At 38.3% G+C, this 22,569-nt stretch overlaps 1 protein-coding gene across 2 annotated transcripts; it reads left to right on the top strand.

The window, feature by feature from the left end:
* The first annotated feature begins 285 nt into the window (after positions 1–285).
* Positions 286–22,178, top strand: unm_sa1261 (un-named sa1261). Of its 2 annotated transcripts, none has more exons than XM_037793426.1 (4): positions 286–613; positions 13,620–13,843; positions 19,005–19,207; positions 20,093–22,178. In XM_037793426.1, the coding sequence occupies exons 2-4, from the start codon at positions 13,672–13,674 to the stop codon at positions 20,900–20,902; spliced, it is 1,185 nt and encodes a 394-aa protein (XP_037649354.1). In that variant the 5' UTR covers positions 286–613; positions 13,620–13,671; the 3' UTR covers positions 20,903–22,178. The 2 variants fall into 2 exon arrangements, with proteins under 2 accessions (XP_037649354.1, XP_037649353.1); XM_037793425.1 differs by lacking the exon at positions 286–613 and adding an exon at positions 10,946–11,095.
* Positions 22,179–22,569: the final 391 nt, after the last annotated feature.

Consider the following 22,569-nt stretch of genomic DNA (forward strand, 5'->3'; position numbering starts at 1 on the left):
TTTTCCACTGTTTGGTAAGGTTTTTCTGCACATTTTGTGTACTTCTTCTTGTTGTTGTTTAACTTTTGTTGTATTTTTAAAATTATTATTTAAAATTATGTTTAGATCTTTCTTCCTTTTTTGTTATCGTTTTTTTTTTCTCCTGGGGTTGGTGGGGGGAGGTCCTTTGTATAAGCCTGTGGCTTCTTGACCTCTCCTGACACATTTCTTGTTTGTTTTTTCATTGACTGGATTTGTGCAGTTTTATATATGTGAAGAAAAAAAAAAGAAAAAAAAAATAGTTCACTCTGTAAATTCCTACGTCGCCTGAATGCAGCATCGTCGCAGAGGAGCGCACCGCCGCTCTGCGCTCTGATTGGCCAGTTAGCGGCGGTGGGCGGGGCCTGTCTGCAGGAGAGCTGAGACAATAGAGACAGGGAGAGAGAGAGAGAGAAGAGAGACAGAGAGACAGAGAGACAGAGAGAGAGACAGCAGCGGTGCAGACAACCGGAGCTTCCTGCTTCATTCAAACACCAAGAAGAAGAAAAAAACAAACAACTCAAGGATTCCTCTTTTATCTACACAGTCAGGTGTCTGGATGGACTGACAGGTTGCATGCTGCACATCTTGAAAGGTAAGATCAGATCCGATGACCAGGTTTAAAGCAATTAACTGGCAATTAAAAATGCTCGTTTTATGTCTTTAAATGTGTTTTCTTTAATCATTCCCAGCTCAGATTGTCTCATCTCATGTCTGTGTGTGTTGCTCTGTTGCATAAAGCATTACACTGCATTATAATGTGTTTACAAGCTGGCTTTGTTAATTATTCTCATTTAAACTGCTGCTTTTTAAATTATAAATCATATTTTAAATTCTTTATAATACAAAAGTTAGACACACCATGTGACCAAACAGAGACTGAGCAGAACAATGGAGCCGCTGTCTGTTATCTATTGTGTCCCATGCAGCTGCACATCTGTACATCACTGGATGGATCTGTGATTATTGATCACACAGGCCTGTTTTTACATTTTTTTTCATGATTACTTGAAATATGCTCACATGCACACATTCCTGCACTATACCTGGGTCCACGTTGTATTGATTATAATGCTTTGTGTCTGCTCTTGGTGTCTTTGTGCTGCAGTTTGTGGCAGGTTTTTATGACTCCCAGACAGTAAACAATGATACTTACATGAGCTCTGCATGAGTCTTGTGAGGGATGAGACACTGTGGATGCTTAAAACCTTGATTTTAATTAAATTTTTAATTTAATTTTTAATGGGAACTCTGTTTATTTGGGGGTAAATCATCGAAAAGCCATCTGGACTCTCAAATTGGGCTGCAGAGATTGGTCATCAGGGCTCTCATATCTGAAATGATTAGTAGATTAATCGATTAGTTGATTGGCATAAAAATAACCTGCATTTATTTTGATACTCGATTAATCGTTTTAGGCATTTTCCAAGTACAAAGAGAAAAAAAATTGTCCCAAATTCTCTGGTTTCTGCTCCTCAAATGAGATGCTGGTTTTCATTGTCGTAATTCACTGAAAACTGCAGGGCTGTCCTCGACCAAAGAAATATCTAGTCGACTAACATTCGTACGATTTTGTATATATTTTGATTTAATGGTCAGATCTGTAAAACTGAGTTTCTCTACAAATACTCACACAAAAGCACCACTTTAAATCTTGTGTTTACCAGAGATGTTCTCGTACGTTTCTTGGAAATAAGTCATTCAGCATGAAAAAAGCATAATAAAATTACTAATCAACTATCAAAGACCAAAACGAAACGATTAGTAATTGACTTAAGAGGGGACAGCCCCAGAAAATTGAATATCTGTTTAAACAAAAGAAGACGTTTGAAGACGTCACCTTGGACTCTGGGAATTTTTTTTTTATCACAATTTTTTAATATATGGTTAATTAATAATGTTCGAAATAAAAATGTTGCAGCCCTATTTACCTGCAGGGACATGCAGCTTTGGCAGTGTGATGTTGTGTAGGCTATGCAGCCACGAATCAGCTGGAGATGACGTTTTCATTAGCTAGCTGCAGCTAATCAACGTGCCAGTGACGGTTGTCGTTTCAGACTGGAAATTTGAAGCTGCTTTACTCTACTTGGTCTACAGTACTTAGTTTTCTCTACTACTGGTCTGAAATCAGGGACCCATTGCTTCAAAAATTACGAGTATTTCGAGAGACATTTACCAGCGTTCCCAGGCCAGACGAGATATATAATCTCTCCAGCGTGTTCTGGGTCTACCCCGGAGCCTCTTACCATTTGTCCGTGCCCGGAAAACCTCCAATGGGAGGCGACCAGGAGGCTTCCTGATCAGATGCCCAAACCACCTCAGCTGGCCACTTTCGACGCCAAGGAGCAGCGGCTCTACTCCGAGCTCCTTCTGGATGTCCGAGCTCCTCACCCTATCTCTAAGGCTGGGCCCAGCCACCCTACGAAAGAAACTCATTTTGGCCGCTTGTATCCGCAATCTCATTCTTTCAGTCACTACCCAAAGCTCATGACCATAGGTGAAGGTTGGAACCTAGATTGGACTGGTAAATCGAGAGCTTCGCCTTCCGACTCAGCTCCCTCTTCACCACAACGGTCCAGCACAGCACCCTCATAACTACAGATGCCGCACCGAAACCGCCTGCCCATCTCCAGCTCCATTTTACCCTCATTCGTGAACAAGACACCGAGATACTTGAACTCCCTCGCTTGGGACAGCAACTCACTCCCCACCCGGTGGGTGCAATCCAACGTTTTCCGGCAGAGAACCATGGCCTCAGACTTGGAGGTACTGACTCTCATCCCGACCGCTTCACACTCGGCTGCAAACTGCTCCAGTGCGCTGACGGTCACAGTTCAATGAAGTCAACAGAACCACATCATCTGCAAAGAGCAGAGACGCAATTCTCTATGACAGTTTTCCTGAAAAATAGATTTTAAAAATTGCAATATATCACCTTGCTTACAGTATCGCAATATATTGAAACGTAACACGTATATCACGATATGTATCGTATCGCCAGATTCTTGCCAATACACAGCCCTATTCATAGCTATGCGTCGCCGCTGTGCGTAGTTGTTTATCAATTTGCAGCTCTACTGTACACGGCTAAATAAAACTACAACAGCCATAATTCGTGTTGGCTACGGACATAACTGGGCTCGTTTGTGGGCAACACCAAAATAATGTTTCACAACAATCAGTATTTAATGTTTTATTCGGCTATAACTAATCAAAACTCTGGTTTAGTCTAATTTTCGTAACAAACATGACAGGATTCGGGATTTGGAACAACTGCTCGTAATTCGGGACTGTCCTGAATTTTTCGTGACGTCGGGTCGCCCTAGTTGCAGCCCTCCAGCTGACACCGAGATGTGTGTCTGGTTTTCTTTGCACATTGATGCATGTGTTCACTCAGTCACCCAGCAGACAGACGATCACACATTCAGTACGGAGAAAGAAATTCAGAGAAGAAGAAAGAGAGGCAGAGATTAAAGCAGACAAAGGGGGTAGCGTTACCTACTGTAGCGTGGGGTTCACAGCAGCCGAAATGGGTTGGCATTAAAGGAGAGCGCCCAGTGATGTGCCGCCGAGCGTGCAGGCACAAAGCCCTAGTGTTCACAGCTGCTGTAGGCCGAGCCGGTTAGAGCCTCACTGCTTTGATGTGCTCCACAGCTCCATGAGCGCTGTGGGCGCCGACCGCCGAGCCACGCCGGATGGCCGAGCTGCAGGCCGGCCACCACACAGGGACGGGGACTGGGACTGGGACTTGGACTTGGACTTGGATTGGAAATGTGAAGGCCAAAACTGTGGCTGTGACGGTTTTAATCTCTGCAAATATTTCTGGAGGAAAGAGCTGCTCGTGGTGCAGAAGTAATCTCCCTGGTTTTATTATCTTAACGGGCAGATTCAAGGGAATAAAATTTTACACACGTTAGTTCACTGGCTCTAACTTGAAGAGGTAAGAATGACAAAAGGATGAGACCAAATGGTCCTCAGAGACTGGGACAGGAGGGGAAGCCTGTAAAATATCAAGACCTTCAGGTTTGATTGTGCAAACTATAGTCTTCGTTATATGTACGTAACAGTTCACCTATCTCAATTTATTTCTAGAGCATAAAAAACACCAGAGTGGAAACGCACAATAGAAAGCTCCACTGGCCCAGCAGGTCAACAGGTAATGGAAAAACATGCCAGACTGGCACAACTCAAACTCCAATTATGTTGAATCAGTGACCCACAATTGCCTCTGATATAATGCTGGAGCAACATTCAATATAAATTAATTTTGAAAGGAAAGCTTTTCTGTTGTTAAGCCTGCAGGATAGTTTTAGGATTTCATTTAAGATACTGAAAGGATGTGAATCCCACTTTCTTCATTTAATACAATGAAGAGCAGTTTATCCTTTAGTTCAGAAATCAAACTGCTTCGTTATTTTTCTAACTAATTGAAGCCGATGCAGTCCATCCTATTTTGGTGGAGGATTTAATTAGTCCATTTTACCAAAGTGGGCTCTCTCGGTTGTTAGCTTCAGTTAACTCTGACAGATTGTGGGTGAAATTTGTACATCGATCTCATAAAATAGTTCAGGCATGGGTAAATGTTTTGGCCAAAGAAAAATGGATGCTGATTGTTGGACATGATTATTACTTCCACTAAGGAGGTTTGTGTTCCTAGTTTAGTTTGCCTTTTGTTGACGTATTTAATCAGTGGATGAAAGTAATGTCATGAGTTAAAGACTATTTTTTTGTGGAAATTCAGGTGTGGATTAAGAATTTCTCAATCTTTCAAGTCTTTGTTGAGCATTTTTGCTGTTTCTCATGAATTACTACATTTACTTGAAAAGAAAAACAAATCTACTAAATCTCTACATGCTAATAATGACAATGCTAACATGCTGATGCTAAAAAGGTATTATGTTTACCATGTTAATAATCTTAGTTTAGTCCATTGGGAATTGGACAATGTGAGATTTTGACCTAATCGTGGCGCTAGATTAAAAAGTTTAAGGCATCATTGAAGTTATTACAATTCATCCTGAGGGGAACAAGAATGCTTGTGCCAAATTTCATGGCAATCCATCCAACAGTTGACGAGATATTTCACTCAAAACAAGTGGACAACCTCCGTGTCTGAAAAGTGAAGCCAATGCTGAAGTGCGTTAAACTTGCATTCTCTCTAATGGCCAGCAGGGGGCGACTTCGCTGGTTGCAAAAAGAAGTCTGATTGTATAGAAGTCTATGAGAAAATGAGCCTACTTCTCACTTGATTTATTACCTCAGTAAACATTGTAAACATGAGTTTATGGTCTCAATTGCTAGTTTCACGTCTTCTTCAATACAGCATGATGTTCATTTAGTAAATTATGGTCCCATTTAGAGTCAAATATACCGTAAAGCAGGGGATGCTTTAGGGCGTGGCTACCTTGTGATTGACAGGTCGCTTCCACGGCGTTGTCCGGTCTGGGAGTTGTCTGTGTTTTCGTCTTACAACTTTAACCCTTTCAGTGTGTTTTCAGTTCATGAAAACCAAGATGCTGAACTCAAGGCTTCAAAACGGCAGTCAACAACCCAATGGGTGACGTCATGGTGACTACGCCCACTTCTTATATACAGTCTATGCTCAAAACCACAAATATAACCTCATGGTGGTGTTAGAGGTGAAGTCAGAGGATCACCAAAGTCAGTGAGATTCATCCTCTGGGGATCATGAATGTCTGTCCAAACCTTCATGGCAATCCATCCAGTAGTTGTTAAGATATTTCAGTCTGGACCAAAGACCAAATTACTTCTGAAATACAGTATAATTTACCAGGTGTTGTTTTCTCTTCTTCCTTGAACCCTCTAGAGGTGTAACAGACATTTATAGGGAGCCAAATATAACTGAAGATGGTAGCATTTGTTCCTTAAGTATTTTTTAGTTGGCTGACATATTGATTAAACATTACAAATGATTAATTAGGTGCTGATGTTTTACAAGTCGATGTTGGCCTGAACACAAATGAGGTGGCAGGGGCAGTTTTTCTGCAGCGCTTAATGTGTGTGTACCATAACAGAAAGACCAATACTCATCACTTTTTTCAGGTTTTGCGTACAATTATGTAGTAATAATAATATGTAGTCGTAAATGATCAGGTCTCTGTTGATGTTTTGGATGCTGTGAACATGCAGAAGGCTCTTCTGTTGGTGTTCGATTGTGTTTTTGGTCCAGTGAGGTGCAGAGAGTCTTTGGATCTGACGGACCACATCGTTCAGAATCATGAATAGATTCATAAACAAGAACTATGATTTTAAATCTATCCTGAAACTAACTGGATGTCAGTTCAAGGATTTTAGAACAGGAGCAATGCGATCTCCTTTCTCTGTTCCAGTTAAAACTCCTGCAGTATCGTTCTGTACAAGCGGGCATTGATTTACTGACTTTTTGGGGAGACTTGAGAGCATTGCATTGCAGCAGTTGAAGTCTGCTTGAAATAAAAGCTTGCACAAGCTTCTGTGTCGATGGGGAAAAAAGAAACCTACTGACCTTTTTAGTTATGTTCATTTTCTGTGACTTGAAAATTAGACCAGAGTCAGTCACGCATACAGTTCTTGCCTACGGTGTAATGTCTAAGCTTTTTCCTCTCTCTTTATTTACAGTTGGTCTACTCACAAATGCTATCACTTTGGAAGTGAGTTGTACTATACATACATTGTTTGCGTTTTCGTCCGTATGTACAAAGGTGTTCAACACAGGGTAAATATCTGTATATGAAGGGATAGAGTCAATGTTACATAAGAATATAAGAACCATGTCGATGGGACATTATGACCCAAATCAATGTAAACAAATATATTTATAGTTTAATATAAAGAAAGATCATATTCATTTATGTATTTTTACACTTTGATTGTTATTATTCTTTGTCTTAATTCATACTTTTGGAACTACAGCTCCCATAATGTTATGAGGGACTAAGCTGAAAGTATAATGTTGCCATAGACTCAGTGAGTTACGCTGTGGGCTACAACTTTGCCCCTGTTTTTTTATTCAACCTATATTTGTTTTAGGGCAGTCAATGGGTTAAAATATCTTATCGCGAATGAATCATATCAATCATCTGTTCAAAATGTACCTTGAAGGGAGATTTGTCCCCTTATCAACATGGGAGTGACCAATATGCTGCTTTATGCAAATGTATGTGAATATTTATTATTGGAAATTAACAACACAAAACAATGACAAATATTGTCCAGAAACCCTCACAGGTACTGCATTTAGCATAAAAGCTCAAGCTCAAATCATAACATGGCAAACTGCAGCCCAACAGGCAACAACAGCTGTCAGTGTGTCAGTGTACTGACTTGACTATGACTTGCCCCAAACTGCATGTGATTATCATAAATGTGAGACTCGTGGGTACCCATAGAACCCATTTTCATTCACATATCTTGAGGTCAGAGGTCAAGGGACCCCTTTGAAAATGGCCATGCCAGTTTTTCCTCGCCAAAATTTAGCATAAGTTTGGGGCGTTATTTAGCCTCCTTCGCAACAAAAAACTGAGCCCGCTACAACCTAAATATCGCAGGTTTCGTTAATGCGTTAAAGAAATTAGTGGTGTTAAAACGAGTATGCGCTAACGCGTTATTATCGTTAAGCGTTATCAAATAAGCGTTAACTTTGACAGCCCTAATTTAATTGTGACCAAGATGCATAAGTTGGACATTTATTTTAGTAATGTGGTAGTAATGATACATACTAAGTGGGTCATTTTACAGTAGAGAAATCGTTGAGGAACATCAGGTGTTTTTGAGAATCCATGGGAAGCATTTTGTCTACAGGGCGACGCAAATCAGGCATGACAGATTGCTGCTGTTGGTGCAGGAAGATGAATAAAAGGTCTTTAACGCTGTGAGCTTTTCACCTCTGTGCCATCCCTGCAGCCTGTTCCTCCATCAGGTGTTAGACCGAACCATCAGGTGTGAGACCGAGCCGTTCACCTCCCCTCCTGTTTGGTGCAATAGGCCGGTAACATCAGCCGGGAGGTACATTTCGAGAGAAAAGCAGCACTGACACAAAGCAGGCCGAGTTCAGCTTTGATTACAGACGAGCATCTCACTGAGAAGAAAGACAGCAAGGCGGTCTCATCCCCCCTTCGTCCAGAAGACAAACAGAGCTTGGCGCTCCTTGAGGCCCTCTGGGGAGCCGCTGTGGCACCGTTACCCTGAGAAGGAGCGCCGGGGCTGCCGAGAGCTTCCACGAACAGAAGATGCTCCTAATTAGTGCTGGTTGTGACTTCTTTCATCTGCAGGCTCTTTGATATGACGGCAGTGTGAGAGCACATATGAGCGTATGCTTATGCTCAGGATGTTATATGGTTGAGAGAAAGAAATTGAGCGTGAAACTGTGCATTCTGCACGCATACATGTCAAGGTTGTTATGGTTAAGTGAAGCTAATAATAAAACAAGGCAGCAAGTAAACATGATGCCCCTCTCAGATGATGCAGCGCTCAGAAAATATTCAGAATAAAGTGGTTAAAATGAATCATATCGCAAAGTTTGAGCAGCATTAGATTAAATTCAACTTTATTGTCATTGTAGCAGTACTGAGACAATGAAATGAAGTTTAGCATCTAACCAGAAGTGCAGAGTAATATACAGAATAAACAGTAATACAGCAGTATAGACAGTAGTATAAATATGAATACACTATTGGTCAGATATAACCAGTGTATGTATGGGTATGTGAGTGCATATGTAGTACAATATAGTACATCAGATATACTTGATGATGGACTCATTATTGTTAATATTTTCAAGAAACTCAAAATTGAATTGTGTTGATATTGATCATTCAAAAAGAGGTAAAGATTTAGACAATTCATACTTGTTCTTTTCATAAGTCAGGTTTCCATCCAAATGTAGACGAATTTCCTGAAAATCTGCAAAAGAAAATGTGAACAAATGCATGTCTCAAGATGTAAATCTTCTTATCTAACTCTCTGCAAGAAAGAGAAATAAGTGTAAATTTCCAAAATGTCTAAACTATTCCTTTAAGAAAACATCCATCTCAAATGACCCCAGGTTGGGAACCACTGTTCTGAGCTGTAGCACAAGTGTCCTTGTTTACAGTCTGTACAACTTGAATGCGTAGGAACAGTAAATCTGTGAGAAAATCAGTTTAAACCAATCTGCTCCTTTATTTCCTGCGAGTACTGGTAAACGATGATGTGTGATACATGAACAAAGAAACCAGCTATAAAGTGGCTCCTCTTGGACCTGTTAATATTTGAAAGTGCTGAATGCAGAGGTGATGCCCGGCGCTTTTGTCAAAGCAACTCTTTATGCCTGCGGACACAAAACCCATTTTCATATTGTGTTGATAATGTGGCCACTTTGACACCATAACTATGGTGCAGATAAACTGGACAACAAAGTCATTATGTAGAAAAGAGCTTGAATTTTAATTAGAATCTAAAAACAGAACCAGAAAATGAATTTGTGTGTTCAGGTAGTTTTTTTCTGTTTGCAGCTCCAAACACACTCCGGCTGCCTTGTCCACTGTGTGTTTGTTTTATTGACCTTGTCAGACTGATGCTGAGTGGACCGGCGACGGACAGAGTTGGCTCCTTTGGGTTCAGCTGACTCTCCATTTTTATCTGCTTGTCGTACTTTTATGCTCAGCACATATACTGTTTGTGTCCGGAGCCATTTTCACCCTCTGTTGTCACTGCAAGACGATCCAATTTTCGACATAGGAAGACAGTTAAAGCAATGTGTTGTAAACCTTAAGATTTCAGTAACGGATTGATGTGGTGGCACCTGTGGTTTAAATGGTAACAGCAAGTGTGGTGTAATGCTACAGCAGAGCAGCTTTGTCAGAACTACAACTGATTGAGCCCTGTTTCAGAAAGCGGAATTAGTAAAAACTCTGAGTTAGTTAAGCCTGAGATGAGGTTTAAGTTAGCAGTCTGTGAACCGAACCTGCTCGCTGGCAGGTTTTCTTCAAACAAACCTTGAGTTTCTCTCTGTCTCTTTCATTTTACAGAGCCAGACACGCTGCTTTATTTCCTCATTCATTCAGTCCGCATCAAAGCACGTGTCGTAGCACATTAATTAGGTTCGCATCAGAATTGAAAGATATTAGAATAAAACCTCTGCTTGTCCTTTTTTTTTTTTGCAAGTTCTTACTTATAACACTGTGACTGAGACAGCTGTCAGTTTGTTAGAGCAGTTCCACTAAAATGATCATTGCACATAATCTGTAATCTCAGTTTAAATAGTAAAAATTGGTATGAAGTTGACAAGTAGGATCAATGAATAATGATATAAAGTTATGACTTTCTTCTCATAATATTAAGACTTTCTTTCTCGTAAAGTTATGACTCTCTTCTCGTTACATTCCGACTTTTTTCTCGTAAAGTTATGACTTTATTCTCATATTCCGACTTTTTTTCTCGTAAAGTCATGACTCTCTTCTCGTAACATTACGACTTTTTTCTCGTAATATTATGACTTTATTCTCGTAATATTATGACTTTATTCTTTATTCGTAATATTCCAACTTTTTTTTCTTGTAATATTATGACTTTATTCTCGTAATATTACGACATTTTTCCCATAAAGTTATGATTTTATTCTCGTAATATTACGACTTTTTTCCCGTAATATTCTGACTTTATTCTGGAAATCTCAGATGTTTTTTCCCTCAATGTGACCCTAATACTCCGTAGTACATTTGCACTTGGGCCCTCACTGCATTAGACTTATATACTATATATTTAGACTATAAACTGTGTTACCTTCATCACAATGATTAAATATTTTGCAGCTCCAGACAGATTTATTATTATTTTTTCTTGCCTAAAATGTCTCTTTTGATAGTAAAGGTTGCTGACCCCTGGTCTAGTATATCTGTATAGGGTGTTGTTTTCATGTTTGTTCATTTCCTAGGTGTTTCCGGTTACATTGTTAAACTGGGTGCTTTTATTTTGAAAGGGTGATGCCGGTTAGAGGAAACAGACGGTAAACGGTAAACCGTCAGGTGTGTCTTCCGACAGAAGGAGCGTATTATTGTACCTTTTTGTTTGTTTAGCACCTGGATGATAATGGAACAAGGTTTGTCAATACTTCTCTTCCTACTGTAGTTGATAGGAAGTGACTTTATGATGTCATTTCGTAGTTCTTGCTTTAGTTAGAGAGAGTGTGTAAGATAGCAAAGACGCCATTTTGGCTCAAACTGCCGTAATTTAGCTAGCGCTCGTGCTAACAAGCAATTAGCTTTCCTTTGTAGCATGAGATGCTAACGTTACTATGGTTACTATGTACTGTAAGTGTGAGATGGTTGGAGCTGCATTATGGGTAATTTTCACTGACTGTTTTTGTTGTCATGTGTGATTTAGTTTAAAAGGGGATTCATAATTTCATTATAGGTTAAATATGCTTGTCTGTAGCACCCTATCACAGTTTGTTATTTTGTAAACTTAAAAATGGTAATATTTTTTGTTTGGTTTGTTTTCCTTCATTTCGTGTTCAGTTTGGAGCTATACATTATTACAAATAAATAAATAATAAACTAATTAAATTATTTTTCATTTATTTATTTATTTATTTATATGTATTTAATTAAATACAAATATATGATTAAGTCAAAAGTAAATGCATTAGTTAATGAATATAAGACTTGATCAATAAATATATCGTTAAATATAGCAAAAATAATATTAAAAATAAATGTAGCCATTAATTGATTGATAAAATGTGACATAAATTGATATTTCTGTTTTGAATTTGCTTCTCTATTTATTTATCTTTGTATTAATTCCCTTATTTATTTACTCTTCTGTTTAATTTTCCCTTTTATTTATGTATATATTTATTTTTGTTAATTTTCAGATTTATTTATTTAGTTTTGTATTTATTTTGTATTTATTTTTTGCATTTAGTATTTATCTATTTTTGTATTTATTTATTATTTATTTTTAAACTTTTGTATTCACTTATGTATTTATTTATTTATTTCTGCATGATTTTCCCTTTGCATGTCACCCCTTATTTATTCCCCCAAACTTATTTATTTCTGCCTCATTATGCAAAAGAGGGGGCTGTCAAATCATGCAGAAATAAAGAAAAATAAATACATACATTTAAAAATAAATATGAAGTGAATATATGATGAATGCAAAAATAACGAAATACATTTGAAAAATTAATAAAAATAGATACATAAATAAAGAAAAGTGAAAATTAAACAGAAGAGTAATAAAGTAAATTAGTAAAGTAAATAAATACGAGTGTGAATACAAAGATAAATTAAGAAGCAAATTAAAACAAATATGTTATGTCATATTTAATCAGTCAATTAATGGCTAAATTTATTATATATTATTTTTGATTATGGCAGGTTCTGTCCTCCATAATTGTGAGCCATCAGTTGGAGAGTTAGACTGTCAGGCAGGGATGCTACACAAATATTGTACTTTTTACTTGAGCCGTTTATATCTACATAGGGAGCGGGTCCTCTTCTGGTATTACTTCTTTTATTTCATTAAAAGACCTGAGTCCTTCTTCCGCCAGTGAATAACACAAAACACAGTTTTACTGTCACTGTAACTCTTTCTAGTGGAACATACTGTATTTTTTTGTGTTTGGTTTTATTGTTTTCACACGTTTTACTTGAATTTTGTGCACACATTATGCACACTCACACTGTAGACGGGAACACAGATGGACTTGATGCACAGGATGAGACTAGCATCCTGTCTCCTTCAACACTTTCTCATCCCTGTTAATGAGAGATGGTACAATTGTGCTGCGCCATCAGGGCTGCAAAGTCTCTCCAGTCATTGGGATATCTTGGCCCGCTGTGGGTGATGAGTGATGGAGGATACAGCAGACGAGTGTTGCTTGGCTTCTTGTGGTAGCAGAAGGAGGAAGGTGAGACAGATTTACTGGGATCGGAAGCCAGCAGGCGTGACAGAGTAGAAGCACGTCGGATCCGAATTAGACGTTCATTAATGCAGGAGGATCATTAATCAGCTGCAGAGGATCAGCTCCACCAATAGCAAAACTTTTCTCCTCTCAGATCCAGTTTGTCTTGTTCACTCTTTGATTTATTCTATTTACCGGCTTCAGAGTTCAGTGTATGACAGCATGCGTTGCTTGAAAGACAAATAAACACTGTGATAAGGGGTTATATCATTGACTTACATTTATATCTTCTGTGAGGGCCGTTTAGTGTCTCTGGGCGAGGAGTATGGAGGACGGAACCTGCCAATATCAAAAATAAATAAATAAATATCTCATTAAATATAGCAAAAATATTATTAAAAATAAATGTAGCAATTAATTAATTGATAAAAATGTGACATAAATTGACATTTCTGTTTTAAACATCAGTCTCTGGTAGTGTTCTCTCTCCTTGTGATCTTTAAAAAAATAACTTTCTCATGAGCACAAAGTGACGATACAAAGGTTGTATGATAACAGTTCATTTGGCCTGAACACAAAGCATTCTGTTCATATACTGTATGTGTCCATACAATACAGTAGCTGTGCTCTGTTTACAGTGCGGGGTCAACATGGGTGGATACTGGTCACATAGTGAACTTTTCTTTTCCTTCCTGCTCCTCCCGTCCTACAGGAACATCCATATCCAGACCAGACCCTCGGCTCCGGCCCGTCCCTCCACAACAATGAACTCCTCGCCGCACGGCTCCCGCGCCTCCATCGACATCCTGGAGGAACTCCAGCTGATTGCTTCTCAGAACCTTGAAAAACTGGACATCAACAAATACTACGAGGTCGTCTGTGAGCTGGGGAAGGGCACCTATGGGAAAGTGGATCTGGTCATCCACAAAATCAGAGGTAACTGCTGTGTGTTTGAGCAGGCGAGTCCGCCAAGCTTTAGATTTCTCCACATGTTGCAATACTTGATGTTTAAAGAGCAACTTGACACCCTATTTTAACCTTGAACACATAAAAAATGCATTCGAACCCATGCTAAGCTTTTAGACATGCCTCGATGTAACATCTGACGGTCACCCAGAATTCATAGAAACATAAAGGAATAATTACTGTATGTAACCCTCATTTTCTCAGAGGTAGTGGATAGTGACAGAATAGGTGATAAGAATGAATGAACTAATTAATTAATGGTTGGGAGGACTTAAATTAGCCAGTGATGGAAGAAGTACTCTGATGTTTTACTTACTGTATATAAAAGTAACAATACTACAGTGCAGAAACACTCTGTTACAAGTAAAAGTCCTGCATTCAAAATGTTTACTTGAGTAAAAGTACTGAAGTATTGGCATCATATTGATGCATTAATGTGTTCATCACTTTCATGTTGCAGCTTATTTTAACTACTTTATACACTGCTGGGTAGTTTAATCTATAATAATACATCATGGTTTATTAGTTGAACTATATTTTGTCTTAATAATCTGAATCTGCAAAGTCAGTAGTAACTAGGGCTGTGTATTGGCAAGAATCTGGCGATACGATACATATCATGATACAGGGGTAACAATTCAATATATTGCAATACTGTAAGCAAGGTGAAATGCTGCAATTTTTTAAAATCTAATTTTAGGAAAACTGTCACAATATAAAAAACACACCAGAAATAAACAATTTTTAGAATAGGTGAGTTAAAACATTTATACTGCATTAAAAAAATTGCATGGTTTTTGCTCAAACCTGCATGTGGTCATCATAAAGTGGGCATGTCTGTAAAGGGGAGACTCGTAGGTACCCATAGAACCCATTTTCATCACATATTTTGAGGTCAGACGTCAAAGGACCCCTTTAAATTTAGTTTAAGTTTGGAGCGTTAATTAGCCTCCTTTGCGACAAACTAGTATGACATGGTTGGTACCAATGGATTCTTTAGGTTTTTATAGTTTCATATGATACCAGTATCTTCACTCTAGCTTTAAAACTGAAATCTCAAGTACGGCACTAATTTGCCTCCTGCTGTTTTCTGTTCAGATCATGGTAACGGCACACAGTTAATGTTCACCTACCTGACCTGGCGTTTGATGCTTTATTCCAAAAGGAAACCAAAAGATCGAACATTTAATGAGTCCATCTTTCTTTTAGAAGGAACGGGAGACCGTTTGAATTCATCACCTCTTGTGAGGAGAAGAGAAATGTATTTGTTCAGAAGGAGCTGCCGTTTGAGGAAATGGGATGTTATTCTCTTTTGTGGCCTTACTTTGTGATTCAGAGTGATAAGACGGGGTCATTTTACTTACTTACTTTGGTATTGCAGCACAAACAAACATTGAGAGAATAAAAAAATAATCCTGTTTTCACTCAGGTAAAGCTCTCTTATTCGTCTCTGAACTTTTTACTTTTGAAAACCTAATTCCAGGTAATGTAGGCCACCTCTTTATTCAGAATCCAGACAGCCTAAATTCACTACTTAACTAATAGAAAATCTGTTCAACCTTTTCAAAGTAAAAGCCCAAAATGTTGACCATCTGCCACACGCTTCTTAATCGTCTCTTTTATGGAGAACGGAGCCCATTTTAGAGTGGCTGCAGTCTGTCACTGAGATGAATTCTGACCTTTTCCAGCCTGTAAAGTGCGCAGTAGAAGCATGCATAATGAATGCATAAAACCCACTTTTAGTTTCATTATCTGCTGCTTTATCACCGACATCTTAACTCAGAACCATCAGAGAACCAGTGTAGCTCTGATCGACCTGATGATGCTGCTCAGTATGAATGTTTTGTTAACTATGAGATCAAATGGGCTGAAGGCGACGTTGTTTCTGACCTTTTGAATCATAATTGTGTGCAAATACATTTTAGTGAAGAACGAAACTCAAATGTAAATCAGTGACAGATCTCAGTTAGAAGTAGTAGTCCTGACGGTGTTTTTGATCGAGTCTTTTAATAGCAGTATTTGCCAAAAATCTCCAATCCAGTATTTCATTTTGTAGATATTTTCCTTCATATTACAGCTGCAGAGTTGAAGCTACAGTAACATTTCATTAAATTACAATATAAAGTAATATTTTGTATAGTTTCCTATAATATATTGTACTGTGTGCTGTAGTATTTAATATAATATCTGTGCAGAAAGTGTCAGTGTGGAAGTATCTATATCCTTACCAAAGTAAAAGTACTAAAACCACACTGCAAAAATACTCTGTTACAAGTAAGTCATGCATTGGAAATGTTACTTAAGTAAAAGTATTTACTAGTGGTACTTAAAATATTAAAAGTACAAGATGCAGAAAAACCTCGACAAAAACCTCAAAATTATCTTGGAAAATTTAAAGGAAAATATTTGAGGAGCAAGAACCATAAAATGTCATTTATGCACGGAAAATTACTTCAACAATTATCAGAATAATTGACAATTTAATAATCTAAATCTGAAAAGTACCTAAAGCTTTAAAATATGTGTAGTGGCGTAAAAAGTACAATACTTCCCTTTTGAAGTCTAAAGAAGCCTAAAATGGAAATACATAAAGTACAAGTTTAGATTCAGTGAGACTTACACTTTCCGAGGATATTATCTCTGATGTCCATTGTGAATAAACGTCCGCCAAATCGTCCGCCAAATCGTCCGCCAAATCGTCCGCCAAATCGTAGAAATAAGACGGTCGTCATAGCTTCAGAAGTTGCCTGGGAATCAGCAGGTTTTAAAGTTTCTAAAGTATCAAAGTAATCCAGTGATGGTTGTCTGTACATCCAGTGGTACACTGCAAACATGAACTACTAATAGATAATTCGGCACACTTTTAACGGTGCAAAAGGTAAACAAATACAGGCTAAAGCTATATTATACAGTATATTCATACAGTATATTCCTCCAAAGTAGTATGGAAACGGCATGATAGAAGTAAGACAAAGAATAATAAGAAGCTTTAGTTGCACTATGAATATTTATTTCAGGGCTGTCAATCTATTAAAATATTAAATCGTGATTAATGGCATGATTGTCCATAGCTAATCGTGATTGATTGCAAATTAATCGCATATTTTTGATCTGTTCAAAATGTACCTTAATAGGAGATTTGTCAAGTATTTAATACTCTTATCAACATGGGAGTTGGCAAATATGCTGCTTTATGTAAATGTATGTATATATTTATTATTAGAAATCAATTAACAACACAAAACAATAACAAATATTGTCCAGAAACCCTCACAGGTACTGCATTTAGCATAAAAAATATGCTCAAATAATAACATGGCAAACTGCAGCCCAACAGGCAACAACAGCTGTCAGTGTGTCAGTGTGCTGACTTGACTATGACTTGCCCCAAACTGCATGTGATTATCATAAAATGGGCCTGTCTGTAAAGAGGATTTATTCAGGTCAAAGGTCAAGGGACCCCTTTGAAAATGTCCCTGTCAGTTTTTCTTTGCCAAAATGTAGTGTCTCTTGACCTTTCCTAAAGTGTCTGCACTCTGTAAAACTGCACAAAGCACTTTGCAGAGCTGATCCGGTGGTATTGGAGAAGTGTCCCCTCTCATCTTCGCTGACACACTGACTGTTGGTGCAGAGAGAGGCAGACGTGGCAGCTCTCCAGGTTTATATTGTCTGGGGTATTTCAGATTAGCTCTGGTAATTTCTCTCCCCTCGCTGCTCCTCTTGTTGCAGTGAAGTGTCTGCCGAGGTGAGCTGAGCCTCTGAACCTCGCAAATTACATTCCTGTGTTCCCTCCAGACGACTAAATGGGTTTCTGTGCATCCTTTAAATTATTATATGAAGTGAAACAGGCTTTCCAATCTTATTTCCAGCTCTCATGTTTTGACATGTTTGCAGCTGACATGAAAGCAGTGGTGGATTGTAACTAAGTACATTTACTCAACTACAGATTTATACTTTACTTGAGTTTTTCCATTTTATGTAACTTTATACCTCTATTCCACTACATCTCAGAGGGAGACATTGTACTTTTTACTCCACTACATTTATCTGACAGCTTTAGTTACTTTTCAGATTACAGTTTTTCATCCCTGTCCTGTCCAGTGAAAACCAGGTATCTCCAGATATGTTGAATGTTTGTGATTAACTGAAGGATGAAGTGTTCCTTTATGTGTTGAGAAAATCCTCCTCCTTTTCCAGCTAACTATACTCTTTAAAAAGCCTCTTGGATCAGCTAGAAAATGCATCGTGATAAAGCTGAAAACTGGCTGTTTTTCTGACAGATACGTGGTTCTCACAGGACAGCGACGCTACAAACATGATGATCTTATAGACCATGATGCATTGCTGTAGATTAAACAAGCCAACAGAATATAAAGGAGTTAAAATGCAACATACACATTAATGCAGCATTAATATTAATTATTAATCCAGAACCATCAGATACAATAGTAAAACACTGACAGGGAACATTTTACTGCAACATCAATACTTTTACTTTAAGTACTTTAAGTACATTTAGCTGATAATACTTACTTTTTAGGGCTGTCAATCAATTCAAATATTTAATTGCGATTGATTGCAAATTAATCACACAGTTTTTATCTGTTCAAAATGTACCTTAAAGGGAGATTTGTCAAGTATTTAACACTTTTATCAACACAGAAGTGGACAAATATGCTGCTTTATGCAAATATAAGTATATATTTATTATTGGAAATCATTTAACAAAAAACAATGATGTATGTAGGTTTTGAATGCAGGACTTCTACTTGTAATGGAGTATTTTCACAATGTGGTATTAGTACTTATGGTATTAGTAAAGGATCTGAATACTTTGCATGAAAACAGCTCAACATCCTGGTCACACTGTGGGAACATAACTAGTCTGGCAGAGGATTTGAAATACTCACAGTATAAAGCTCTTGGAGGAAAAAAAAAAAAAACACAATTCAGTGACATTGGAGATTTTAATTATTCATCAAATTTTGATCATTTTAATTAAGTTTCAGTCACGCAACTGGGCGACCGTAAAATAAATCCCCCAAACACTTTAATATGCTGGAAAAAGAACAAGAAGTGAGGAATGTGATTTATGAAGTTATGTAACATTTCTGTCCTTTTTTTTTTTCAGGCACAAAAATGGCCCTGAAGTTTCTGAGGAAGAAGACCACCAAGCTGAAGAGCTTCCTGAGAGAGTACAGCATCTCCCTTTACCTGTCGCCCTGCCCCTTCATCATCAACATGTACGGCATCGCCTTCGAAACGGACGAGTACTACATCTTCGCTCAGGAGTACGCTCTGGCGGGAGATCTGTTCGACATCATCCCTCCACAGGTGAGGAAACATTTAGGTGGCTGACTTTCTATAACGTACATACTATGACTTTGAGTTACATACATACTATGACTTTTTGTAACATACTATATTATGATTTTTCATGACTTTTCATCATACTATACTATGACTTTTTTATGACTTTTTATAACATACTATACTATAACTTTTTATGTAATGCAATATTATAACATAATACATGCAACAAAACTTGGAGCATGATGGAAGAAAGACAAGACAACAATGAACGACAAAATCCATTATCTTTATGACTGATCAGTTTTTTTGTTATTCTACTGTATCTTAATCTCATGCTCCCAACAATGTTCAAACACATACATATACAGTATATATACACAAAAAAATCATTAATACAAAAAAATTTAATTAGAATCTAAGACAAAATATTGCAGCAGCTAAAATACAGGAATAAAATCTATTGTGGTAGACAGTTGTACAGTATAGTAAAATGTATAATGTAAACGGTGTGCAGTAATATAGTAAATGTTACATAATGAGACAAGATTGTAGACGGATATGTACAGATTTAAAGTCCAGGTAAATCACACTGAGACGTGTTGCCAGCAAATCCAGGGCTAACCGGAAGTCAGCCAGTGGAAGTCTTTGGTGCGCATGCTGCAAAAGTGTATACTATAACTGTACCTACGTAATTAACCGTCACTTGCGATTGGCTGTGGTTTCAGCGCCTTCAGCAAACCCCAGCGTTACAGAGTAGAAAATACTGCTTATTTTTTTAATGATTCTTTTTAATTGACAAACTCAGAACACATTTATTTTTGCTTTACCCGGACATTAAACACTATAACCCAGAGAGGACAGTGTAGCAGTGTCTCTTGAACTGATGAGTTCTTCTTCTCTGTTCAGGTTGGACTACCAGAGACGGTGGCCAAGCGCTGCGTCCACCAGGTGGCCATCGCCCTGGACTACCTGCACTGTAAAAAGCTGGTCCACAGAGACATCAAACCCGAGAACATCCTTATTTTTGACAAAGAGTGCCGGAAAGTCAAGCTGTCAGACTTTGGCATGACGCGGCGCTCCGGCTCTCCGGTGAAGCGTGTGAGCGGCACAATCCCGTACACGGCGCCAGAGCTGTGCGACACCTCGCGGCACGAGGGCTTCTGCGTGGACTACAGCACGGATGTGTGGGCGTTTGGCGTGCTGCTCTTCTGCATGCTGACGGGAAACTTCCCCTGGGAGAAGGCCATGCCTAACGACGCCTTTTATGAGGAGTTTGTGCGCTGGCAGCGTCGCCGTACGGGCACGGTGCCGTCACAGTGGCGCCGCTTCACCGACGAGGCTCTGCGAATGTTCCGTAGGCTCCTCTCCATCGAGCAAGAGCGCCGCTGCTCCGTCAAAGAAGTCTTCAGCTACTTCAACCAGTGCTGGATGTTGGACACGGAGAACGGGAACAGCAGCAGTTTGGCGAGCAGCGCGCCTCCTCTGGACATCAGCTCGTCCTCATCTGAAGAGGACGTATTAGTGGACAGACTGAAGCAGCAGAGCTTGTCGCCTGCTTGCGTGGTGGCGAAGGGGAGCATCTTGATGGACACCCACTACTCCTCCATGTCAACAAACAGCTCGCCGTCCTCCACCGGCAGCTACGAGCGGGTCAACAGAGAAAACAACGAAAGAGGACGCATGCTGGTGGCGACCCCCATCGAGATATGCGTGTAGAGGTGGCTGACGCTGCGTTTCAGGCTGCCTGCTCACACACGTGAGGCCGGCGTGAGCTGAAGATGAAGATTTCCCAGAGGAAGAAGGAGAAAAGTGTGGCGACTGGTGCTTAGCGTCAGGATCAACAGTCTGATATACGTTGTAGCTTCACTGCGGATTTACTCATTTCCGATGAAGACGAGCTCTGAGGAAATGAGCAGCGAGAAAATCATAAACCTCCTGTGTGTGTGGTTTATACTTCAGATACTGAAATGAACTCACTGGACGACCTGTGAAGAAAAAATCAAACATAAACATGCATAATCCACAAGCAATATGTTCAGATGTCTGGAATGATCCAGTCGCTGCAAAAAATAACCTGAGGAAAAAGATGTGATCGGCTTTCAAGATGATTTGTTGATGGTACTGTTGTGTGTTTATTGTAGTGTACCATTTTCATGTTTGGTAGATATGTTTCCGTAAAGTGTTTCTTCTTAGTATATTCTTTTTTTATTTGGAGTTAAATTATTTATTTATATCAGATGCATATATTTATGATTTGTTTTATCAGAGAAATTTGAATAGAAGCAGGTGGCTTTCACAAACTTGAATTTTTCTCTAAATATTCATCATGTTGTTGTGATCTCCCATAAAAATGTAAGAAGACTGTTTTTTCTCGCCTGTGATGCCTAAACCCACTTGTACAGTAGCAACCAACAATATGAGCGGCTGAAAACTCACCTCACAATCAACTGTTAATTGGGTATCTTCTTACCCTGAATACGGCTGCAGCCCATTTCCTTGAAGGTAAAAAAATCACACAATAATCACCTATTTGACAAATGGCAGAAACAAATACGAAAGTATTGTGAATAATCCACATTTTTTCAATTTGCATGGTTGATAAAGAAAATGCAAATTGTACCTTTCATTGAGCAGGTAACATACTGTAACATACTGTAACTATCTAACAAGTGATAAATTTGGACCTTTTTCTGAAAAATAGGCAGGATCTTAACAATGAATATGCTGATTGATAATAAAATTAAATAAAGTAAATATTAAATAAAATAAATGAAGTATTTGGGGATACTACCTGCCCTCTCAACTTTTTATTCCAGTTTTTTGCTGTTTAATAAAGTAGTTAAACCCTGAAAATGTGAGACAAGATGGACGAATGTTTTAAACATTTCAGAATTAAAATGTTTCAGAAATCTCTTTTGTGTTTTTCAGAAGTATTGCATGAAGTTATTACTGTGGTGAACATTTGTTGGAATAAACACCTCGAGAATTAAAAGTGGACCCTGTTCTTTTTTAAAATAAAGGAATAGTTTGACATTTCTTTTTTTTTTCAACATACTGTATTATGACTTTTTTTGACTCTTTTCGACATACTAAACTATGACCTTTTTTGGACTTTTTTCAACATACAATACTGACTTTTTTTCTTACATAAACTATGAGTTATTTTTTTCGACGTACTATAGTATGACTTTTTTCGAAATACTATGCTATGACTTCAAATTTTTTCAACATACTATTCTATGAAGTTTCTTTGACATCCTGTACTATGACTTTTTTTCGACATTCTATACTATGACTTTATTTATTTTTTCGACATACTATACTATAACTTTTTGCATTTTTTTTCTACACCCTTCACTATGACTTTTAAAAATATTTTTTCG

This window comes from Sebastes umbrosus, chromosome 14, assembly GCF_015220745.1.
Source record: "Sebastes umbrosus isolate fSebUmb1 chromosome 14, fSebUmb1.pri, whole genome shotgun sequence".
Lineage (NCBI taxonomy): Eukaryota > Metazoa > Chordata > Actinopteri > Perciformes > Sebastidae > Sebastes > Sebastes umbrosus.

What these genes read in the sequence shown, in the direction of transcription:
- unm_sa1261 (XM_037793426.1), top strand. Translation starts at nt 13,672, where the DNA reads ATGAACTCCTCGCCGCACGGCTCCCGCGCCTCCATCGACATCCTGGAG. An exon ending in GGTCATCCACAAAATCAGAG is followed by an intron (nt 13,844 to 19,004) that starts GTAACTGCTGTG and finishes TTTTTTTTTCAG; the next exon opens with GCACAAAAATGGCCCTGAAG. An exon ending in TCGACATCATCCCTCCACAG is followed by an intron (nt 19,208 to 20,092) that starts GTGAGGAAACAT and finishes TTCTCTGTTCAG; the next exon opens with GTTGGACTACCAGAGACGGT.